General features: G+C 29.1%; 1 protein-coding gene and 1 long non-coding RNA gene across 2 annotated transcripts; both read left to right on the top strand.

Moving 5' to 3' along the window:
* The first annotated feature begins 9,310 nt into the window (after positions 1-9,310).
* On the top strand, positions 9,311-9,947 carry LOC114915239 (uncharacterized). The gene is made up of 2 exons (XR_003803178.2): positions 9,311-9,380; positions 9,634-9,947. It is a non-coding gene; the product is annotated as an uncharacterized LOC114915239 (long non-coding RNA).
* Positions 9,948-11,126: 1,179 nt separating this feature from the next.
* LOC109789730 (patatin-like protein 1) lies at positions 11,127-14,029 on the top strand. Its single transcript, XM_083072120.1, has 7 exons — positions 11,127-11,390; positions 12,036-12,223; positions 12,327-12,480; positions 12,728-12,874; positions 13,066-13,323; positions 13,427-13,596; positions 13,712-14,029. The coding sequence occupies exons 1-7, from the start codon at positions 11,211-11,213 to the stop codon at positions 13,827-13,829; spliced, it is 1,215 nt and encodes a 404-aa protein (XP_082928246.1). The 5' UTR covers positions 11,127-11,210; the 3' UTR covers positions 13,830-14,029.
* The last annotated feature ends 3,174 nt before the right edge of the window (positions 14,030-17,203 follow it).

Genomic DNA, 17,203 nt, shown 5'->3' with positions numbered 1-17,203 from the left:
ATGATAGTCATGATAGTATCAGCTAATACCATTATGACCTTTCTTCTTCATTCTTATGATTGCTTAATTGTTTGATACTTACGTAAGAAGTGGTGGTTGAGTAATATCGCTTGTGTTGCAAGCATATGTGCGAGTAGTGGTAGACGAAATATGTTGTTAATATTGTGGGAACTATTGAGGCCTTAGATTTGGGTAAGACATTGATTTATTTTAAAGTGTATTAAGAATTTATGATTGGTGAAATTTTTTGAAAGCTATAGTTGTAGCAATTGAATCCAAAGATGAGGTATGTTGAGAATTGGAGTTTTGGTATTCTTAAGGAGAGATTGAAGTGTTGATGATTTTTAGAGTTTGATGGTTGCATGAAAATTTTATTTTCTAAGCCTTTTGTACTGAATAGGTGAGTTATTTGGTTTAGATTTGTAGTGGGAAACTTTGATATGAATTTCAGGAGGAAAGGAGTAAGTTTGGAAGGATTGAGGTATTTTTGTGGTTTTAGATGTTGATACACTATTGTTGTCTGGTGTAGGAGATGTTTTGTTGTGACAGTACAAATGCTATACTGACAAAATTAGAATTTTTGTTAGTCTTCAGGAAAGTGGTAGCCTTGGATGTTATCTTTCTAATGGAATTGGAATCAGGTAAAACGGAGGTCTAGAACTCCTGTATAGCTGCTTTGGTAATCAGAGGTATAGTTATAAGCATTGAATATATCTATGGTGATTTTTGAATTTTTAGCTAAGGAAATGATTTTTTTAAAATCTCATGTCTCCCTAAGAGTTGTAGCCTATTCACTTAGTGATAGGTTGATATCACGTGGATGAGTAGAACTCTTTATGTGTTGTTTTCTTTGATAGTTGTTAAAAATAGAAGTTAGTCTGTATAATAATGTTTTCGGGTTAGTAGGCAATGCAAGGATAAGAATTGACATGTTTTGAGGTGTTTTCGTGTAGATTGAGAGGTTGTTTAAGGTTATATGATGCTATGTGGTAAAGGTTGTTCATGTACATGCTTATGGATGATATATATGAAGGTTTAAAGTAGGCATTCTAATATGACTTGATGTGCATGTATGTCGATATGTGAATAGAAGACCTTAGGGATCAAATGGTGAATGTTGTATGGTTAGTGATATTGATCTTAGGATGTGATATGATCATATTGTAGTTGAAGGTGAAGATATATCCAAGACGGTTGTATGTTAAGTTTTCTAGTCCCTGTAAATTTCAGTTAAGGTGAACATGAATCTGTCTTAGGTAGAAGTTATGTTTAAGCAGAGAGATATCTAAGCAAGTTAGCGAGAATAAAAGTTTTATGAGGCTTACTATTGGAGATTTATTGAAAGAATTTCTAGGATAGCATTGCCCTTGACTACATTCACTATGAGGGGTATTGTCTTTATGTGAGATAGTAAGTATAAGAGTAGTTCTAACTCTTATGGCAAAATTGACTAGTGATAATATTACCTGACTCTAGTAAGTCTTATGTGGGATATAGTGATGACTTTGAAGACAGGTTTGGGTGGATTATTGATGCAAAGGTAGTAACTTATGTTTTTAAGCATCTAGGAAATGGAAAATTCATGAGAGAAATTACCTTGAATTAGAAGTTGTAATAGTTACGCTTGAGATTTTAGAAACATTATTGAGATATTTAGTGATTATAAGGATCTTAAATATTTGTTTGATCCGAAGGAATTGAATATGAGATAGAAGAGATAGTTGAAAATTGTAAGGATTAAGATCTTAATCTTAGTTGTTATCTGGGTAAACCTATAGCAGTCGATGCTTTGAATAGGAAATATCTATATTTATCTTTCTTTATGATCAAAGAGATATATCTTTTGGCTCAAGTTAGGAATTTAAGTTTGATTTGTGAAATTACTCCTAGTAGTAAGGGACTATGTATGACTCGATTAACGAATGGATTATTCAAAGGATATTGAATAAGTATATTAGTCGATTCATTTTGGTGGCCAGGTATGAGATTATAGGACAAGGTAGTGAATAAGAGTTTTCTTGGAGTATAAATAAAGTGGTAAGACTTGAAGACCGAGTATGAGTACATAGTGAACTTATAATTAGGTGCCTAATCATTGGAGAAGATTATACAAGTTAAACTAATATGGTGACAAATGTCCTGAGTAGGATGAGCATTTATCTATCATTTTGATGATATAAGGGTTGAGTTTGATTGAGTAGATTAGAAACTTAAGCATGATGTGTGAGCTCACCCTTAGGAACATTGAATTGAATATGTTGAAAGGATTAATAATGAGATTAGAAGACTCAGGAGTTAGATTCTTTCTTAGTGACCCAAGTGAAAAAGATTGGTAGGAATATAAATAGCCTTTTACAAGTGGAAGTTGATGGTGTTTCGGGATACAAGGATATAATCTATGTGCCTAGTAAACCCAAATTAAGGAAGATGATCTTAGAGAAAGGACATAAGAATATTTTTAGCATTTATTTAAGAGTTACTGAAATGTATCAGAGTGGCGCAGCGGAAACATGATGGTCTAAAGAGAAGTAGAGAAGTTGAATCAAGGTGTAGAAAGTAACTTTAAATTTGGAGTGGATGAAGTGTTGAGATTTAAGGATGGGTTGTATATTCCAAATGTGCCAGAACTTAAGAGATCAATCTTGGAAGAAGGTCATAAGAGCAGTCTTAGTATTCATCTAGGAGTTACTAAGATGTATCAATATCTTGAGAAGATGTTTTGGTGGCCTAAGATGACGGAGGAAGTGGAGGAATTTGTGTATGCTTGCTTAGTATGTTAGAAAGCTAAGGTCGAACACAAAAAACTTTCAGATTTAATACAACCTTTAGACGTTCTAATTTGAAAATAAGATTCTATATCTATGGATTTAGTTGTAGTTATGTATGATATTCTTAAGAAATTTGATCTTATTTGGATTAATGGATAGGCTTACCAGGTCTGCTCACCTTGAACTTATTAACATTGGACATTTCTTGGAGAGATTGATAGAGTTGTACATCAATAAGGAAATTTTGAAGAAAGTGCTACATGGGAGTTATAAAGCAAGACGCGAGAAACTTATCTATTTTTATTTTCAGGTAAATTTCGGGGACGAAATTTCTAAAAGGAGGGGAGAATTGTAACACCCCAATTTCCTTAAAAGGATATTTTTATTAGTAATGGCATTTTCGTAATTATTGATGGCATTTTCGTAATTTTATAAAGGTATTAGGGGCATTTGAGTAACTCGGAACGGGCTGTTCCAAAAGTGGAACGGGCTGTTCTGAGCATTTAAAATAAGCTAAAATTTTAGGTTGGGAACGGGCCCAGAACGGGCCGTTCCAACAAGGAGAATGGGCCGTTCCGGAGGGAGAACGGGCCGTTCTGCTGGGTTTGAGAACGGGCCGTTCTGGTTTCAGAACGGGCCGTTCTGCTTTTTGAGAACGGGCCGTTCCGGTTTTGGAACGGGCCGTTCCAGTTGAGAAATTTGCCCACGTTTGAAGGATCCGGAACGGGCCGTTCCGAAATCAGTACGGTCGTTCCGGTTGCGCCAGGAGGCCTATAAATAGGGGCAGGGGGTGAAAATTTGGTACAGAGGAGAAGAAGTGAAAATCTTAGAGAGAGAAAGAGGAGAGAGAGAGAAAGAGAGAGAGAGAGAAAGAAAGAAAGAAAGAAAGAGAGGGAAGAAAAAGGGGATCCAGAGGAGGAGACCCTGCCCAAGTTCCAACTCCGCCTATCCAGGTAAGGGGGGGAGTGAGAACCTCGCTCAGGGGTGTGGGGATAATTGTTGGATAGTTGTTTGTCGGATTGGCCCCCAATCCCTTGCCGTTGTTCTGTCTGATTTTCTATTTACTCTACTTTGTTCTTTGTTGAAGATGCCGTTGTTCTGTTTGATTTTCTATTTACTTTACTTTGTTCTTTGTTGAAGGTGCCGTTGTTCTGTTTGATTTTCTATTTACTCTATTTTGTTTTTGTTGAAGGTACCGTTGTTCTGTCCGATTTTCTATTTATTCTACTTTGTTCTTTGTTGAAAGTAATAAATGAATATGAAATTAATGTTAATAATAAATGAGGTTTAATATGAACAAGAATGCTCTCTGGATCTCTGTGAATACCTATGCGGACCTTATGAGGAGTATTGATGACATGACCATGTGAAATATGGACAAATGACATGAGACCTAAGAATGGACTATTGAGACAAACTATGATTATGATACTATGACAAATAATGATATGATGTACTAAATGAAATTATGTAATAAGTTAAATGTTGAGTCCATGAGGTTATGAATGTATGACATGCATCATATGCATATATTACTCCAGGTGTGCCGCTGAGGCCGCATACCCACGACTAACAAGGTGTACTTTATGGTCACCCACGATGTAACATGCTAACAAGGTGTACCTTATGGTCACCCACGACTAACAAGGTGTACCTTAGGGTCACCCACGATGTAACATGCTAACAAGGTGTACCTTAGGGTCACCAGTGATGTAACCAGGTGTACCTTAGGGTCACCAACGATGAATTGTGAATCTTCCGTATGGCGCCACATGCATGCATTTATGAGTTGAGTCCATGACACCATAAGCATGATAAATGAGTATATATATGTGATATTGACTATTTATGTATTGTTTACATGTGACTTATATATGTTGTGTGTGTGTGTGCTATCTAGCAGTTATTTCTGCACCTGAAACTGAGTGAGATGTTTCTCACTCCCTTGTTGTTTTTGTATATGTTTTAAATTGTGTTGCAGATGATCAGCATCATGAGGATGTTGGTGATGAGGCTTAAAGGCTTCAATTGGGCATGCTCTGATAGGATGTGACATCGGGGCATAGTTATTTTTAGTTTAATATGTTATTGTTTTAATAACTTTAGTTTCTCTTCTTTGTAATTTCTAACGAAGAGATAACGTAGATAAAGTTTATAATTCAAGGAAAATGTATGTTAAGAATTGTAATTTGAACGTTCTTGATAAAAGACCAGAATGAATATCCTTATTATATTTTATTACATGATTTGGAAAATATAAATTGATTCCTAACTAGGAGGCACTGCCACCTTTACTGGAGTTAATTTATATTTCCTTTATTATTATTTGTATATATATGATTTCTTGTTTTACACTAAATTGTATTGAAAATCTTAACTTCTTTTCTTTTATAATTTCTACACTGGAGTTATGATTTATGAGTTACGAATGTGAATCTTCTACCTTGTGATATTTGAAATATTTGTCAACTATGAAAGATTTTATTTACCCAAAAAGAAGAAAAGAAATATTTTATTGTTACATTTGTTGTATATTAATAATGGGGTAGAGGGTGTCACATCTAGGATCAGTAAGGAAGATAGACGAAGCAACTTGTGAAGAAATTTGAACGTTTAAATCAAACATTGCTATAATGGTTATCCTCTCAAGAACTACTATATAAGGGTCAAGCCTTCAAACAAAAAAGAGTAGAGATTTTTAAATTAAAAAGAGAGAAATGTTGTAAATAGAAAAATCATCATTGAGAAGCTTACTAACCTTACAAAGCTGAAGCACTACAAATGAAATTTTAATTGAAATTCTTGTAAGTAGTTCTTTGTAGTCTGTTTGTGCTTAAGTTTAATAGTATAGAAGAGATGAAGCTATCATTGTAATTCTTGTTAAATTTATTTGTAAGGGATTGAGTCTGGAGAGGCTTGTATAAAAGAATACCTATTGTTGAGCTCAGAGAGGCTTCACTAGTAGAAAAAGACTTTTAAAACCAATTGTTTTTTACTTTTAAAACTTGTTGTTTGACCAATTTTAAAAGTTGATCTTAAAAGTCCAATTTTTAAGATTGGTTATAAAATAATCGATCTCAAAAGTGAAGATTTTTAAGATCGGTTATAAAATAATCGATCTCAAAAGTAAAGACTTTTAAGTTCGGTTATAAAATAACCGATCTTAAAAGACCATCTTTTAAGATTGGTTATTTTATAACTGATCTTAAAACTATTTTAAAAAAATAACTGATCTATTTTTGAAGTATCCCAAAACAAAACCTACAAATCAAACAATACAAAAAAATTCATATACATTTTTTTTTTCAATTAATAAGTCATCAATGAACTAAAATGTCTATATTTCCTATGTTATATGTCAACCATATATATAATTGAAAAATTTTTAAATACATGCAATACATACTTGTGAACATAATAAGTTAATAAATATGTGAAAATAATAGTATACATCCTAAACTAGGAAGCATCTGTGAAACTTGAAAATATAAACTAGTGAATGTAATGGTAAAGGAAATTGTAGCACAGTGTTCTCTAATGGTATTCAGAAGTTAAAACTCAGGAGTACACCAAGTAGAGTCCTGCACAAAATACTACTAGAAAAGTATCTTTTTCCTGCAAATTTTTCTACAAAATAATATTCACAGAATTTTTTTTGCGAATTTTCTTCCAATAATAATTTCGCAAAGATTTTTTATGAATTTATTTGAGAAAAATAATTTACAAATATTTCTTATAAAAATTTTTATGAAAAATAATCTACAAGAAATTTTTGCAAATTTTGCTACAATTTTAATGATCATAGAAATTTTTTTCCATGGTAAAAATTTTCAAAAAATGTTGAAAGAATTTTATTTTGTTTCTTGTGGATTTTCTTGTAAAAATAAATTCGCACGTAATATTTACTAAATCATAGAAAAATTTTGCAAGTAACTTTTCCTGCTGATTTTCCTGCCAATTTTAATCCGCAGGAAAAATAAAAAAACTTTTTAAATTTATAAGTTTAAGAAATAAAAGATTTTTAATTAAAAAAATATTATTTTACGAAATTATTTATAAATATATCGTTATAATTAATTTTAATTTTAATTTATTTTTAATTAAATTAAATATATAAAATTTTATGAATATGATAAATTAATGATAATGAGTTTTAATTTAATGATAATTTATAAAATTTTAAAATTAAAAATATTTATTTAATAAAATATTATTTTACTTATTTATTTATAAATATTTAATAAATTTTTTCAAAATAAAATATTAATAAATTAAATATTTATTTTAATTAAATGTATAAATTGATGAAGATGAATTTTAATTTAATGATAGTTTTTAAAATAGAATTATTTAATAAAAAACTAATGTTTTTCAGAATACTGAATATTTTAAGAGTTAAAATAATTTATAATAATATAATTTGGTTGTTCAATATAATGAATTAATCATTTTCTAAACCATGATCTAATTAATATTTAAAGAAATCTTCAAGTCCCGTATCGATTGGAAATAAAATAATTAAATAGTATATAAGTTGGGACAATACTTACCTTACAAGTTGATTTGTATATATGGTTGAGTGGTAGACTTATAATCTATAATCTAAAAGTTTAAAAAGTTATGTATCACATGTTGGAGGCGTAGAAGCAAATTTCCTAATGCGTTGAAGAATTGTTAATAAAATTTATAGTACTTTCTTTGATTTTTTTATAAGAAATTTTTTTTGTAGAATTTCTTGCGAAAAAATTCGTAGTAAAATTTCCTACAAGTTTTTTCGCAGGAAACTTACCTGCGAATTTTTTTCGCAAGAAATTTCGCAGGAAAATTTCTTGTGAATTTTAAAATTCGTAAAAACATATTATTCATGAATATATTACCTGAAGATAAAATTTCGCAGAAAAGGTCATAGCAACAGTGTTTGCTACGAGTTCTTATATAAAATTCACATCAAAAATCACATGTAATAAGAGAAATTCTAGTAATGAAACAATTAGCAATTGATCAAAAAAGATGTTGTTAAGCAATAATGACATGCAATGCGTCTACAATAGACATCTCCATACACCACACATTAGTCCAAAAATTATCGTCACAACCTTATCTATCATCCAACGAGTATTATCCTTAATCTCTTACTAAAAATGGACGACCAAATGAAGATGATTTAAAGCTCATCATTGGGATTTTAAAAAAATTCACATTATCAACCAATACTATTAGTATAAATTATTTTTAGTTTAAATTAATTTATAAAAACTAAGAAACTCATTGTAAGGGTGTTTTGTGACTAAATAACAGTGTAAAGTTGTTTTGCTACTAATGTCCATATTAAAGTTGTTTTACTATTGGTGTCTACATTTTTTTTTTCTCATATCCTTTTACAATCACCTTCCACAACTATTTATTCCTTCATCCCTTATGCATCATATTTCAATCCTTCTACCAATGCATGAGATTCCTTTATAACAGATCTTAGTAAAAGTTTACACTGTATAAAACCGCAATCAAAATAGTAATCCATCTGAATACATATGAGAACTCAACTAACATATATAATTATTAAAGTTGGAGTGATAAGGAAGGTGTGGATTCCACTAACATATTCTTGTTAAAATGTTTATAACTCTTATCCCATTTGCATTGCCCTGTATAGTTCTGAATATCTCATACATATATGTAAATTAATATATATGAATTGTGTAATGAATTTATCTTATACTATTAAAAAATAATATAAGCAAAAGCATTATTTTAAAAATGATACAGCCCCCCTTAGCACAAGTTGTGACGAAAATATTTTGAAAAAATAATCGAACTGATGACGGTGCATTCTTGGACATGGAATAGAGCTAAGGTGGAAGGAGAAAAACGTGCAATTATTGGTGAAGCCGAGTTTTGTGTAAACATTATCTTATACTCTTCATCTAAAAATATCAATCGTTAAATGCTTTTTTTCTAGTATTAAAAAAGTTATTTTTATATTTCCTAAAACACAATGTATATTTTAAAAGGGCAAGAATAAATGTTTTGCACATTCTTCCACCAAGATACAAGAAGATGAACTTGATTTTATTTTAGAATTAAATATGATTTTAGCTCCTAAAGTTTTGTTAATTTTTTGGTCTTAGTGCTTACTCAATTTCTTTACTAATTTTAATCCCTAGACTTTTGTCACTATAAGTATAATATATGTACGTATATGTCTATTTGATATATAGTTACACACAATTTTAATGTTGATTTTCAATGAAATTTAACAACATATTTTTTATGTCACTATAGTTTATACTCACACTTTTTAATAATATACCAACATATAATGTAGTTATTGTGTGAGTAAAAGTAATTTTTAATGACATATATAGTGTCACTATAGGGTGTATGTCACTATATGAAAATTTTGTTGTAGTGTGTACATTTTTACTTTTAGTCCTTGAACATTTTCTTACATTAACATTTTGATCTCTGGTGTTAAAATATTTTGTTCATGCAAACAAATTTTAAAGACAAACTAAATATAATGTATTCATAGACTAAAAATCCCTTAAGGCTTATATGATAATGAAGGAAGGAAAAATTCCTGATGAATTGGCTAGTTTCTTTCATTCACAAGTAAGTATTATGACTTATTATTTGATGATTGAATGTAATATTGGATGTGATTGCATAGGCTTAGGTTACTTGTTTTTTCTTTCTCTTATTTGTTGCTTCAACAAGTGACAATTTTATTCAATTTTATTTCTTAACATACTTATTAGTTTGATCTTGGAGATTGCACTTGAATTATGGAATTATATATTAGGACTAAATTACACTTCCTTTATCTTTAAATTGTACTGATATTAATTTATTTTTCTTATTTCAGCCTAGTGACGTTGGAAGTGAACCTGAATCGCCGTTAGATGCTAGAGGATCATCTGGTGGTAGCAACTTGAATAGCCAGTCTAATATTTAGACTTGGTTTCTTATATTGTAGACTGCTTTAGGTTATCATGATTTTTGGATTTATAGTGTTGTAAAAACTTTGTTTCTTTTGGTTATATATTGTGGTGTTGTATTTGCTGTCAACTTGGACTTCTGAATTTGCTTTGATTGTTGTTACTCTTTTATAGTTTTGTAACAGATATCAAATGTTTGATTACCATTGTTTTTTATGTTGTTATTGTCTTTTTTATTTGACATCTTGTTGTCTATATTATGGGTTTCTATTGACAGTTTGTATATTCCCATTAATTTTTTTCTCTTATAAAAAAGTTAATATTATCCAATGGAATTTGGATTATGTTATGAGTACCTCCTTATTTTTTTGTATACAGGTTAAATGTAATTTAGATTAAAAAAATAAAATATAATGTGAAATTAAAAAAAAAATCATTTAGATTGAGGAGGTCAAAAACCCCCGCTAAACAATGGAATTTGGATTATGTTATGAGTATCTCCTTATTTTTATACAGGTTAAATGTAATTTAGATTAAAAAAATAAAATATATTGTGAAATTAAAAAAAAAAATCATTCAAATTGAGGAGGTCAAAAACCCCCGCTAAACAAAACGCAGCAGAATGCAAAAAGGTAGCGGAGGTTGGTAAATATCGCCGTATAATGCTAGTGGCGAACGTAACTGCAGCGTTTTTTTAAAACGCCATTATTTATTTTGAGGGGGGCAAAAACCGCCGCAAAATGAAGAAAAAACCGCCGCAAAATAACGAATTTCTTGTAGTGCTTACACAATTTATTTGGTCTTAGTGCTTACACAATTTCTTTACTAATTTTAATCCCTAGACTTTTGTCACTATAAGTATAATATATGTACGTATATGTCTATTTGACATATAGTTACACACAATTTTAATGTTGATTTTCAATGAAATTTAACAACATATTTTTTGTGTCACTATAGTTTATACTCACACTTTTTAATAATATACCAACATATAATGTAGTTATTGTGTGAGTAAAAGTAATTTTTAATGACATATATAGTGTCACTATAGGGTGTATGTCACTATATGAAAATTTTGTTGTAGTGTGTACATTTTTACTTTTAGTCCTTGAACATTTTCTTACATTAACATTTTGATCTCTGGTGTTAAAATATTTTGTTCATGCAAACAAATTTTAAAGACAAACTAAATATAATGTATTCATAGACTAAAAATAAAATTAATAAAAATTCAGAAACTAAAAACGTATTTAATTACCATTCTTTATGAAACATTTGAATCGTTCAAACAACATATGTAAGTTGTGTATATTATTTAAGCAATGAACATTATCATCATAAAATTATTTGCGGCCATGAATTGTTTAATCTTGGCACTAGCATGTATCATCGGAAAAAAAACTCTATAAATACCTTCATATTTGTGCACAATTCACAATAAGGTGTTCATTCTCTAAAACTTCTATACTATCTTGATATTCTAAAGCTTTTAGTCCAATTAATGGCTCATTTCCTTTTGTTTGTTTTGGTGTTTTGTGGTCAACTGATTGCTGGATTCAGTACCCAGAAACTACCTCCACCAAACTATGGAGACAAAATAAGCATTCTTAGCATTGATGGTGGTGGTATCAAGGGGATTATTCCAGCAACAGTTCTTGAGTACCTGGATAACGCTCTTAAGGTCCATGATCTCTTTGTGTGTGTGTGTGTTTTTTAATTATAATTCAGTAAATAATTTATTTATAGACAACACTATATGTGTGTAGTGTTTGGTGCATCTGCAGAAGGTGATAAAGCTTAAAACATTAATTGTATATATTATTGGAGTCAACGATGTTGAATGATATATATGATTAAATAATAGTCTGTTACAACTGAAAGGTATTTAATTAATAATTTTATGCTATTTCTTTAATTAGTATCTCCAAAAGAAGCATCTATCATGTCATATGCGAGTTCTGTCTATATATAGGTTCTGAGGCGGATAAAATCATTGTTATATATGAGTCAAAATCTTTTACTACTGTAATTGAAATTTTCACCTTCATTTTGAAATATTGCCTTATATGTATAGATCGTTTAATATATTAAGTTAATCACTTATACACTACTAGTGTAAATTTTTTTTACACTGATAATCAATTATATCTTTTAATAGTATCATGTCACTTATTTATTTAATGAAATAATAATAAAATAAGCAACTTTAAAAGATATGATTGGTTGTCAGTATAAAAAACTTTACACTGGCAGTGTATAGATGATTAACTCTAATATATTTATACGGAAGTTTTATATAACTTTGTTTACTTTGAACTGCATGCAGATTAAGGACCCTACAGCATCCTTAGCACAATATTTTGACGTGATAGCAGGTACTAGCACTGGTGGAATCATTACTGCTATGTTAACAACCCCAAACACATCAGACCCAACTCATCCTCCTCTTTTTGCTCCTTGGCAAATCGTAGAATTCTATAAGCAAAATGGCCCTCGTATATTTAACAAATCACGGTATATAATTTTATCTGTGACATGCTAGAACATCATAGTAATAAAATTCTTATAATTTGACGAAATGATTGGAATTGGAATCATGTGATGTAACAAAATGCAGTCCTGGGGACGGTCCCAAGTATGATGCCTCGTTCTTGTACAATGTGACTCGTGTGCTACTGAAAGAAACACGATTGAATGAGACATTGACGAAGGTGGTAATACCAACTTTTGACCTCAAGCAACTCAAGCCAGTCATATTCTCAAGTTATCAGGTTAATATGTTTAGTTAATTTGTTTCAAAACTATATATGTTTATATTCTTATATTTAGAGTTTGGAGGGATACAAGTTACTAGAAGTATTTTTGAGAGCTTTTCTTTTAAAAGTAAAAAAGATTTTTAATATAAAAGTTATAAAAATACTTCTAAAATTATATTCAAACATACTGAAACCAAGTTTTGATGGAAAACAATACTAAGGTTATTTTTGGAAACTGAGTTGGTTCGTGCTATGATTGCAGCTGGAGACAGAAACTTACTTAAATGCCAAACTATCAGATATAAGCATCGGGACTTCGGCTGCACCCACTTTTCTACCACCCTACAAGTTTTGGAATGACGATGTTGAGTTCAATATGATTGATGGTGGAGGGGCTGCTGGTAATCCGGTAAATTAAAACTATTTATTAACCACTTTTTATTTAACTTAAATTCAGTGAAATAATTACTTCTAAAATTTATTTTGTGTAAGAGTAAGTTCTTATATTTATTTTGTTTCCTTCCAAGTAATGATATATTGTGGACGTGTACTATATGAAAAGTTTGACGAAATATAATGTTAAATTTAATTTAATTTTAGGCTGTGGTTGCTGTGAGTGAAGTGATAAAGCACGATGAGCATAAGGAAATCGTGTTACTGTCTTTGGGAACTGGAGAACAAAAAGTTGATACTGAGAAATACGATGCTGACGTGGCTGCTAAGTGGAAGGAACGAAATTGGTTACTGAGTGGTGCTATGCAAGATATTATTGGTAGGTCTGCCACAGACATGACCCTTTACTACCTTTCCACAGTCTTCCCAGGCCTCATCCCTCTCCAAAACTACCTTCGAATTGAGGTATACATATTTGAATAAATTAAACTTTGTCATAAATATATATATTATCCAAATTAATATATAATGATTTTTATAATAATATATACATGCAATGTCATGGCAGGAGTATAACTTGGATCCATCCTTGGATTCCATGGATAATGTAACAAAAGAAAACCTCGATAATCTTGAGAAGAAAGGAAATGAACTGTTGCAACAAAAGGTTAAGAGAATGAATGTGAATACTTTCATCCCATATGAATTAGACCTAACAAATGCCGAGGCTCTTGACAGGTACGTGCATGCGTGTCTCTAGAATTTTATTTTATTTAAATTATATGTCAGTGATCTTATATTAATTATTGGTGAGGCTAACATAATACTACTATTCTATTCTGTGTGGTTGAAGGCTTGCTGAGAAATTATATCAAGAGAGGAAGTTGCGTCTGAAAAGGAAATCTATGAAAAGAGGAAGACCGTTTATTCAACCTGTTAGAGTCCCTTTCGGCTCAAACCAAGCAACTTAATTAAGCATTATTATAATAATAATTATTATTATCGTTTAACGTATTTGAATAAAAAAGTCGTCTGTGGCTTTATATGTTTTATCCACGTTTGGTGTAATAAGTTTGTATTTCTGTTGTAATAAGGTTCAATGCTATGCAACTCGTAGTTGTGAGCAGGACCATATCCATTATATAAAATATAATCAACGTATATTATTATATATTTGATCCCTTTAGCTTTTTTTCGGTGTCTTAAAAAAATTCATTTAGATAAAGACCACCGGATCTTCATAATATTAACTAATATATTTGCGTGACATATCACTTATAAATAAGAATTAATATATCCAATTATATGTCATATGAAACAACTAATATTTACGTGACATATATTAAAACTTTTTAATTTATAGATATGAATTAAAGATATTCAATTATATGTGATATGAAAGGTTAACATGTGAGAGTTATATGACGGTGTGGTTAGGATTAGAACAATAAAAAGAGAGTGAATTCGAATCTCTCCACTAACGTAATAATTAACTACTAATATTTGCTCATAAAAGAAAAGGATTAGTATGTAAAAAAAACATGTCAAGAAGATCACATTTTGTATAAATGTATAATACTAATTAATTTAAATTACATACTTAATAATTAATAAACATGATTAGATATCTTTCTTAAATTTTTTTGTAAGACTGTTAGAGTCTTTACAATCAAGAAGTTGACTTTTCTTTTTCTTTATCATATACTCTAATATTTTAAATTATCTAACCGAAATAAATATTTTAGATTATCAAAAAGACAAATCTAGAAAATAATTGTTTGTCATTGTGATGAAATTCTTTGTTTTTTTCTTCTTCTCAAATTTGAAATTTTAATTGTACCAACTACTAGTGTTCTTATCATTTTGCATACCTCTTCTATTAATTTAGTTGAGAATTTGTTTTCATTTAAAAAAGAAGGAGGTTTTGTCTTTCCTATTGCACTACGAGGGATACATTAGAATAAGGAAACCTCATCAAACTAAAATAAAATTCCGAACATTTTTTTTATTATAATTATTTCCCTCATTTTACTTAATATCTTATTCTATTTTAAGATTAAGACAGATTCTTTTATATATATATATATATATATATATATATATATATATATATATATATATATATATATATATATATATATATATATATATATATATATATATATATATTAGAAAGCTAAATATTTCATTAAATAGAAATGCGTAAAGTACAAAGTGGGCCATTTCACGTACAATTACTAACACACCAAAAGTGGAAGAAACAGAATAACAAATAGCCATTTGTCTCAATTAATTAATAAAACACAAAAAATAAATAAACAACCTATATAAGAATACCCAACATTTAGCCAATAGCTTGCTGCAGTAAGATCCAAATTAAACCTGCCCTTTTAGCCAAGACAAGAAAAAAGTATAAGAAATTTACTTATATCATGAGATATTATTACTCACCATGATAACACATAAGGATAATAATTGCATATACTAAAATATCATAAATTAAATAGGATGATAAGATGACTTTGCTCTTGAGGTTAAGATTTTGCACTTTATCTCTTGAACACATTCATATAGTCTTTGTAGATATTTGTTTTAAGATATAATCTTCCTTTTCTTCTATTTCAAGTTTGATGAGATTTTGTATCAGTTTCATCATGTGTACCATATGTCATAAGACATATTTATAGAGATAGTGGAGTGGAGACGTACTTACCATTTCATGTGTGACTTCTAATATCCATCGATCATGTGTGACTTCTAAGGATCCATCCAACTATAAGCTACACTAAGAGTTGTGATGCTTCTACACATCAAGGATCTCTCTAACTATAAGCAACAGTATTTATACTCATGTGTGCCTTCTAATATCCATCGATCACATAAAATGGATATTTCATATAAATCAATGGAAGACCAAAAAATAAAAAATAAAATTTTCTAACACAATCCACTAACAATCTGATAAGGTATAGTGAGCAAACCTTACATTTGATATTATAACAGTGAGGTTAGAATAGTATTACAAAGATCATAAATTCGAAATCATGTACTTGCTCTGATACCATATTGACACTTGCCTAATTTTATTTATTATTGACAAAGCCTTATCATAGACATAACTCCAAATTCTTTATGACACCTTATCCATTTATCGTTATATATGACACAATATGGTTAATTATATGATAAAGTTTTCACCTAACCTTATATACATAATAATGATATCTTTAACATTCAAGATTCTCGCATATTTTATCCGTAGATAAGCTTTGGAAAATTTTTGTTTAATTTTAATAAATTTATTAATATAACAACCCATATATTTGGTCTCTTAAGGATGTTATTTCACGACACTTCACTTTTCAACGTATTCTGTCCTTACTGCATATATTTTCTTGGAAACTTCCCAGAAAGTCACTCATCCCTATATTACTTCAAGTCAAGCATGCTTAACTGTGGAGTTTTGATGAGATAAGCTATCAAAAAGCATATGCATGTTGTCAATATAAATAATACAAATTAATTCATTTAAGTCATCCTCAACTATACAATCTCATACTTATACTATTTTTTGATCCCTATCATTTTAGTATGTCCAAACCGCTATAAAAATATAAAAAAATATATAATAATTATATTACCAATAATAATAATTATATTATATTTAATTTATCTTTATATATATATATATATATATATATATATACTTGTATAATTAATAATATACTTATTTCTATTTAAAATTAATATTATGATACAATTTAAATTATTTATTATAAATTTAAAAGTTTAAATAATAATTTATATATTTTAAAATGATAAGGATTATAATAACATCGGTGTAACTTTTACTAAGTATTACACCCCTCAATAACTTTATATTAAATGTGAATTTTGTAAATTCAACCGTTAGATTGAAAGTTCATATCACTTTATATGTTTATATCAAATTTTGTTAAAATTAAACAACAACTTGAAGGTAATCAAAGTGTTCATATTGTAGTATATTTTGAAATGTATATATTACGTCAATTTTGTTTTACAAGAATGAAGTATCAAATCATCTTGAATTAATATAAAATTTTGTATATACGAGCTAAGAGTAAAAAACTTTCGATCTAACGGTTGAATTTATAAAACTCCCATTTAATATATGTAAAACTTAGTAAAAGTTATGACAACCTCTACCCAACATACATATAATAATTATAAAAAACATATTCTTGGGTTAAATAAAATCTTTAGAATTAAAATAATAGTTCCATTAACATAAGAGTAGAGAATTCACATTCGTAAACTTAAAATATGGTCAAATGCGAAATTTATAGAAAAATGAAACATGAGT

This window comes from Cajanus cajan, chromosome 3 (genome assembly GCF_000230855.2).
Source record: "Cajanus cajan strain Asha chromosome 3, NIPB_CcT2T_4, whole genome shotgun sequence".
NCBI classification, from domain to species: domain Eukaryota; kingdom Viridiplantae; phylum Streptophyta; class Magnoliopsida; order Fabales; family Fabaceae; genus Cajanus; species Cajanus cajan.
This window is presented reverse-complemented; position numbering and strand designations above follow the sequence as displayed.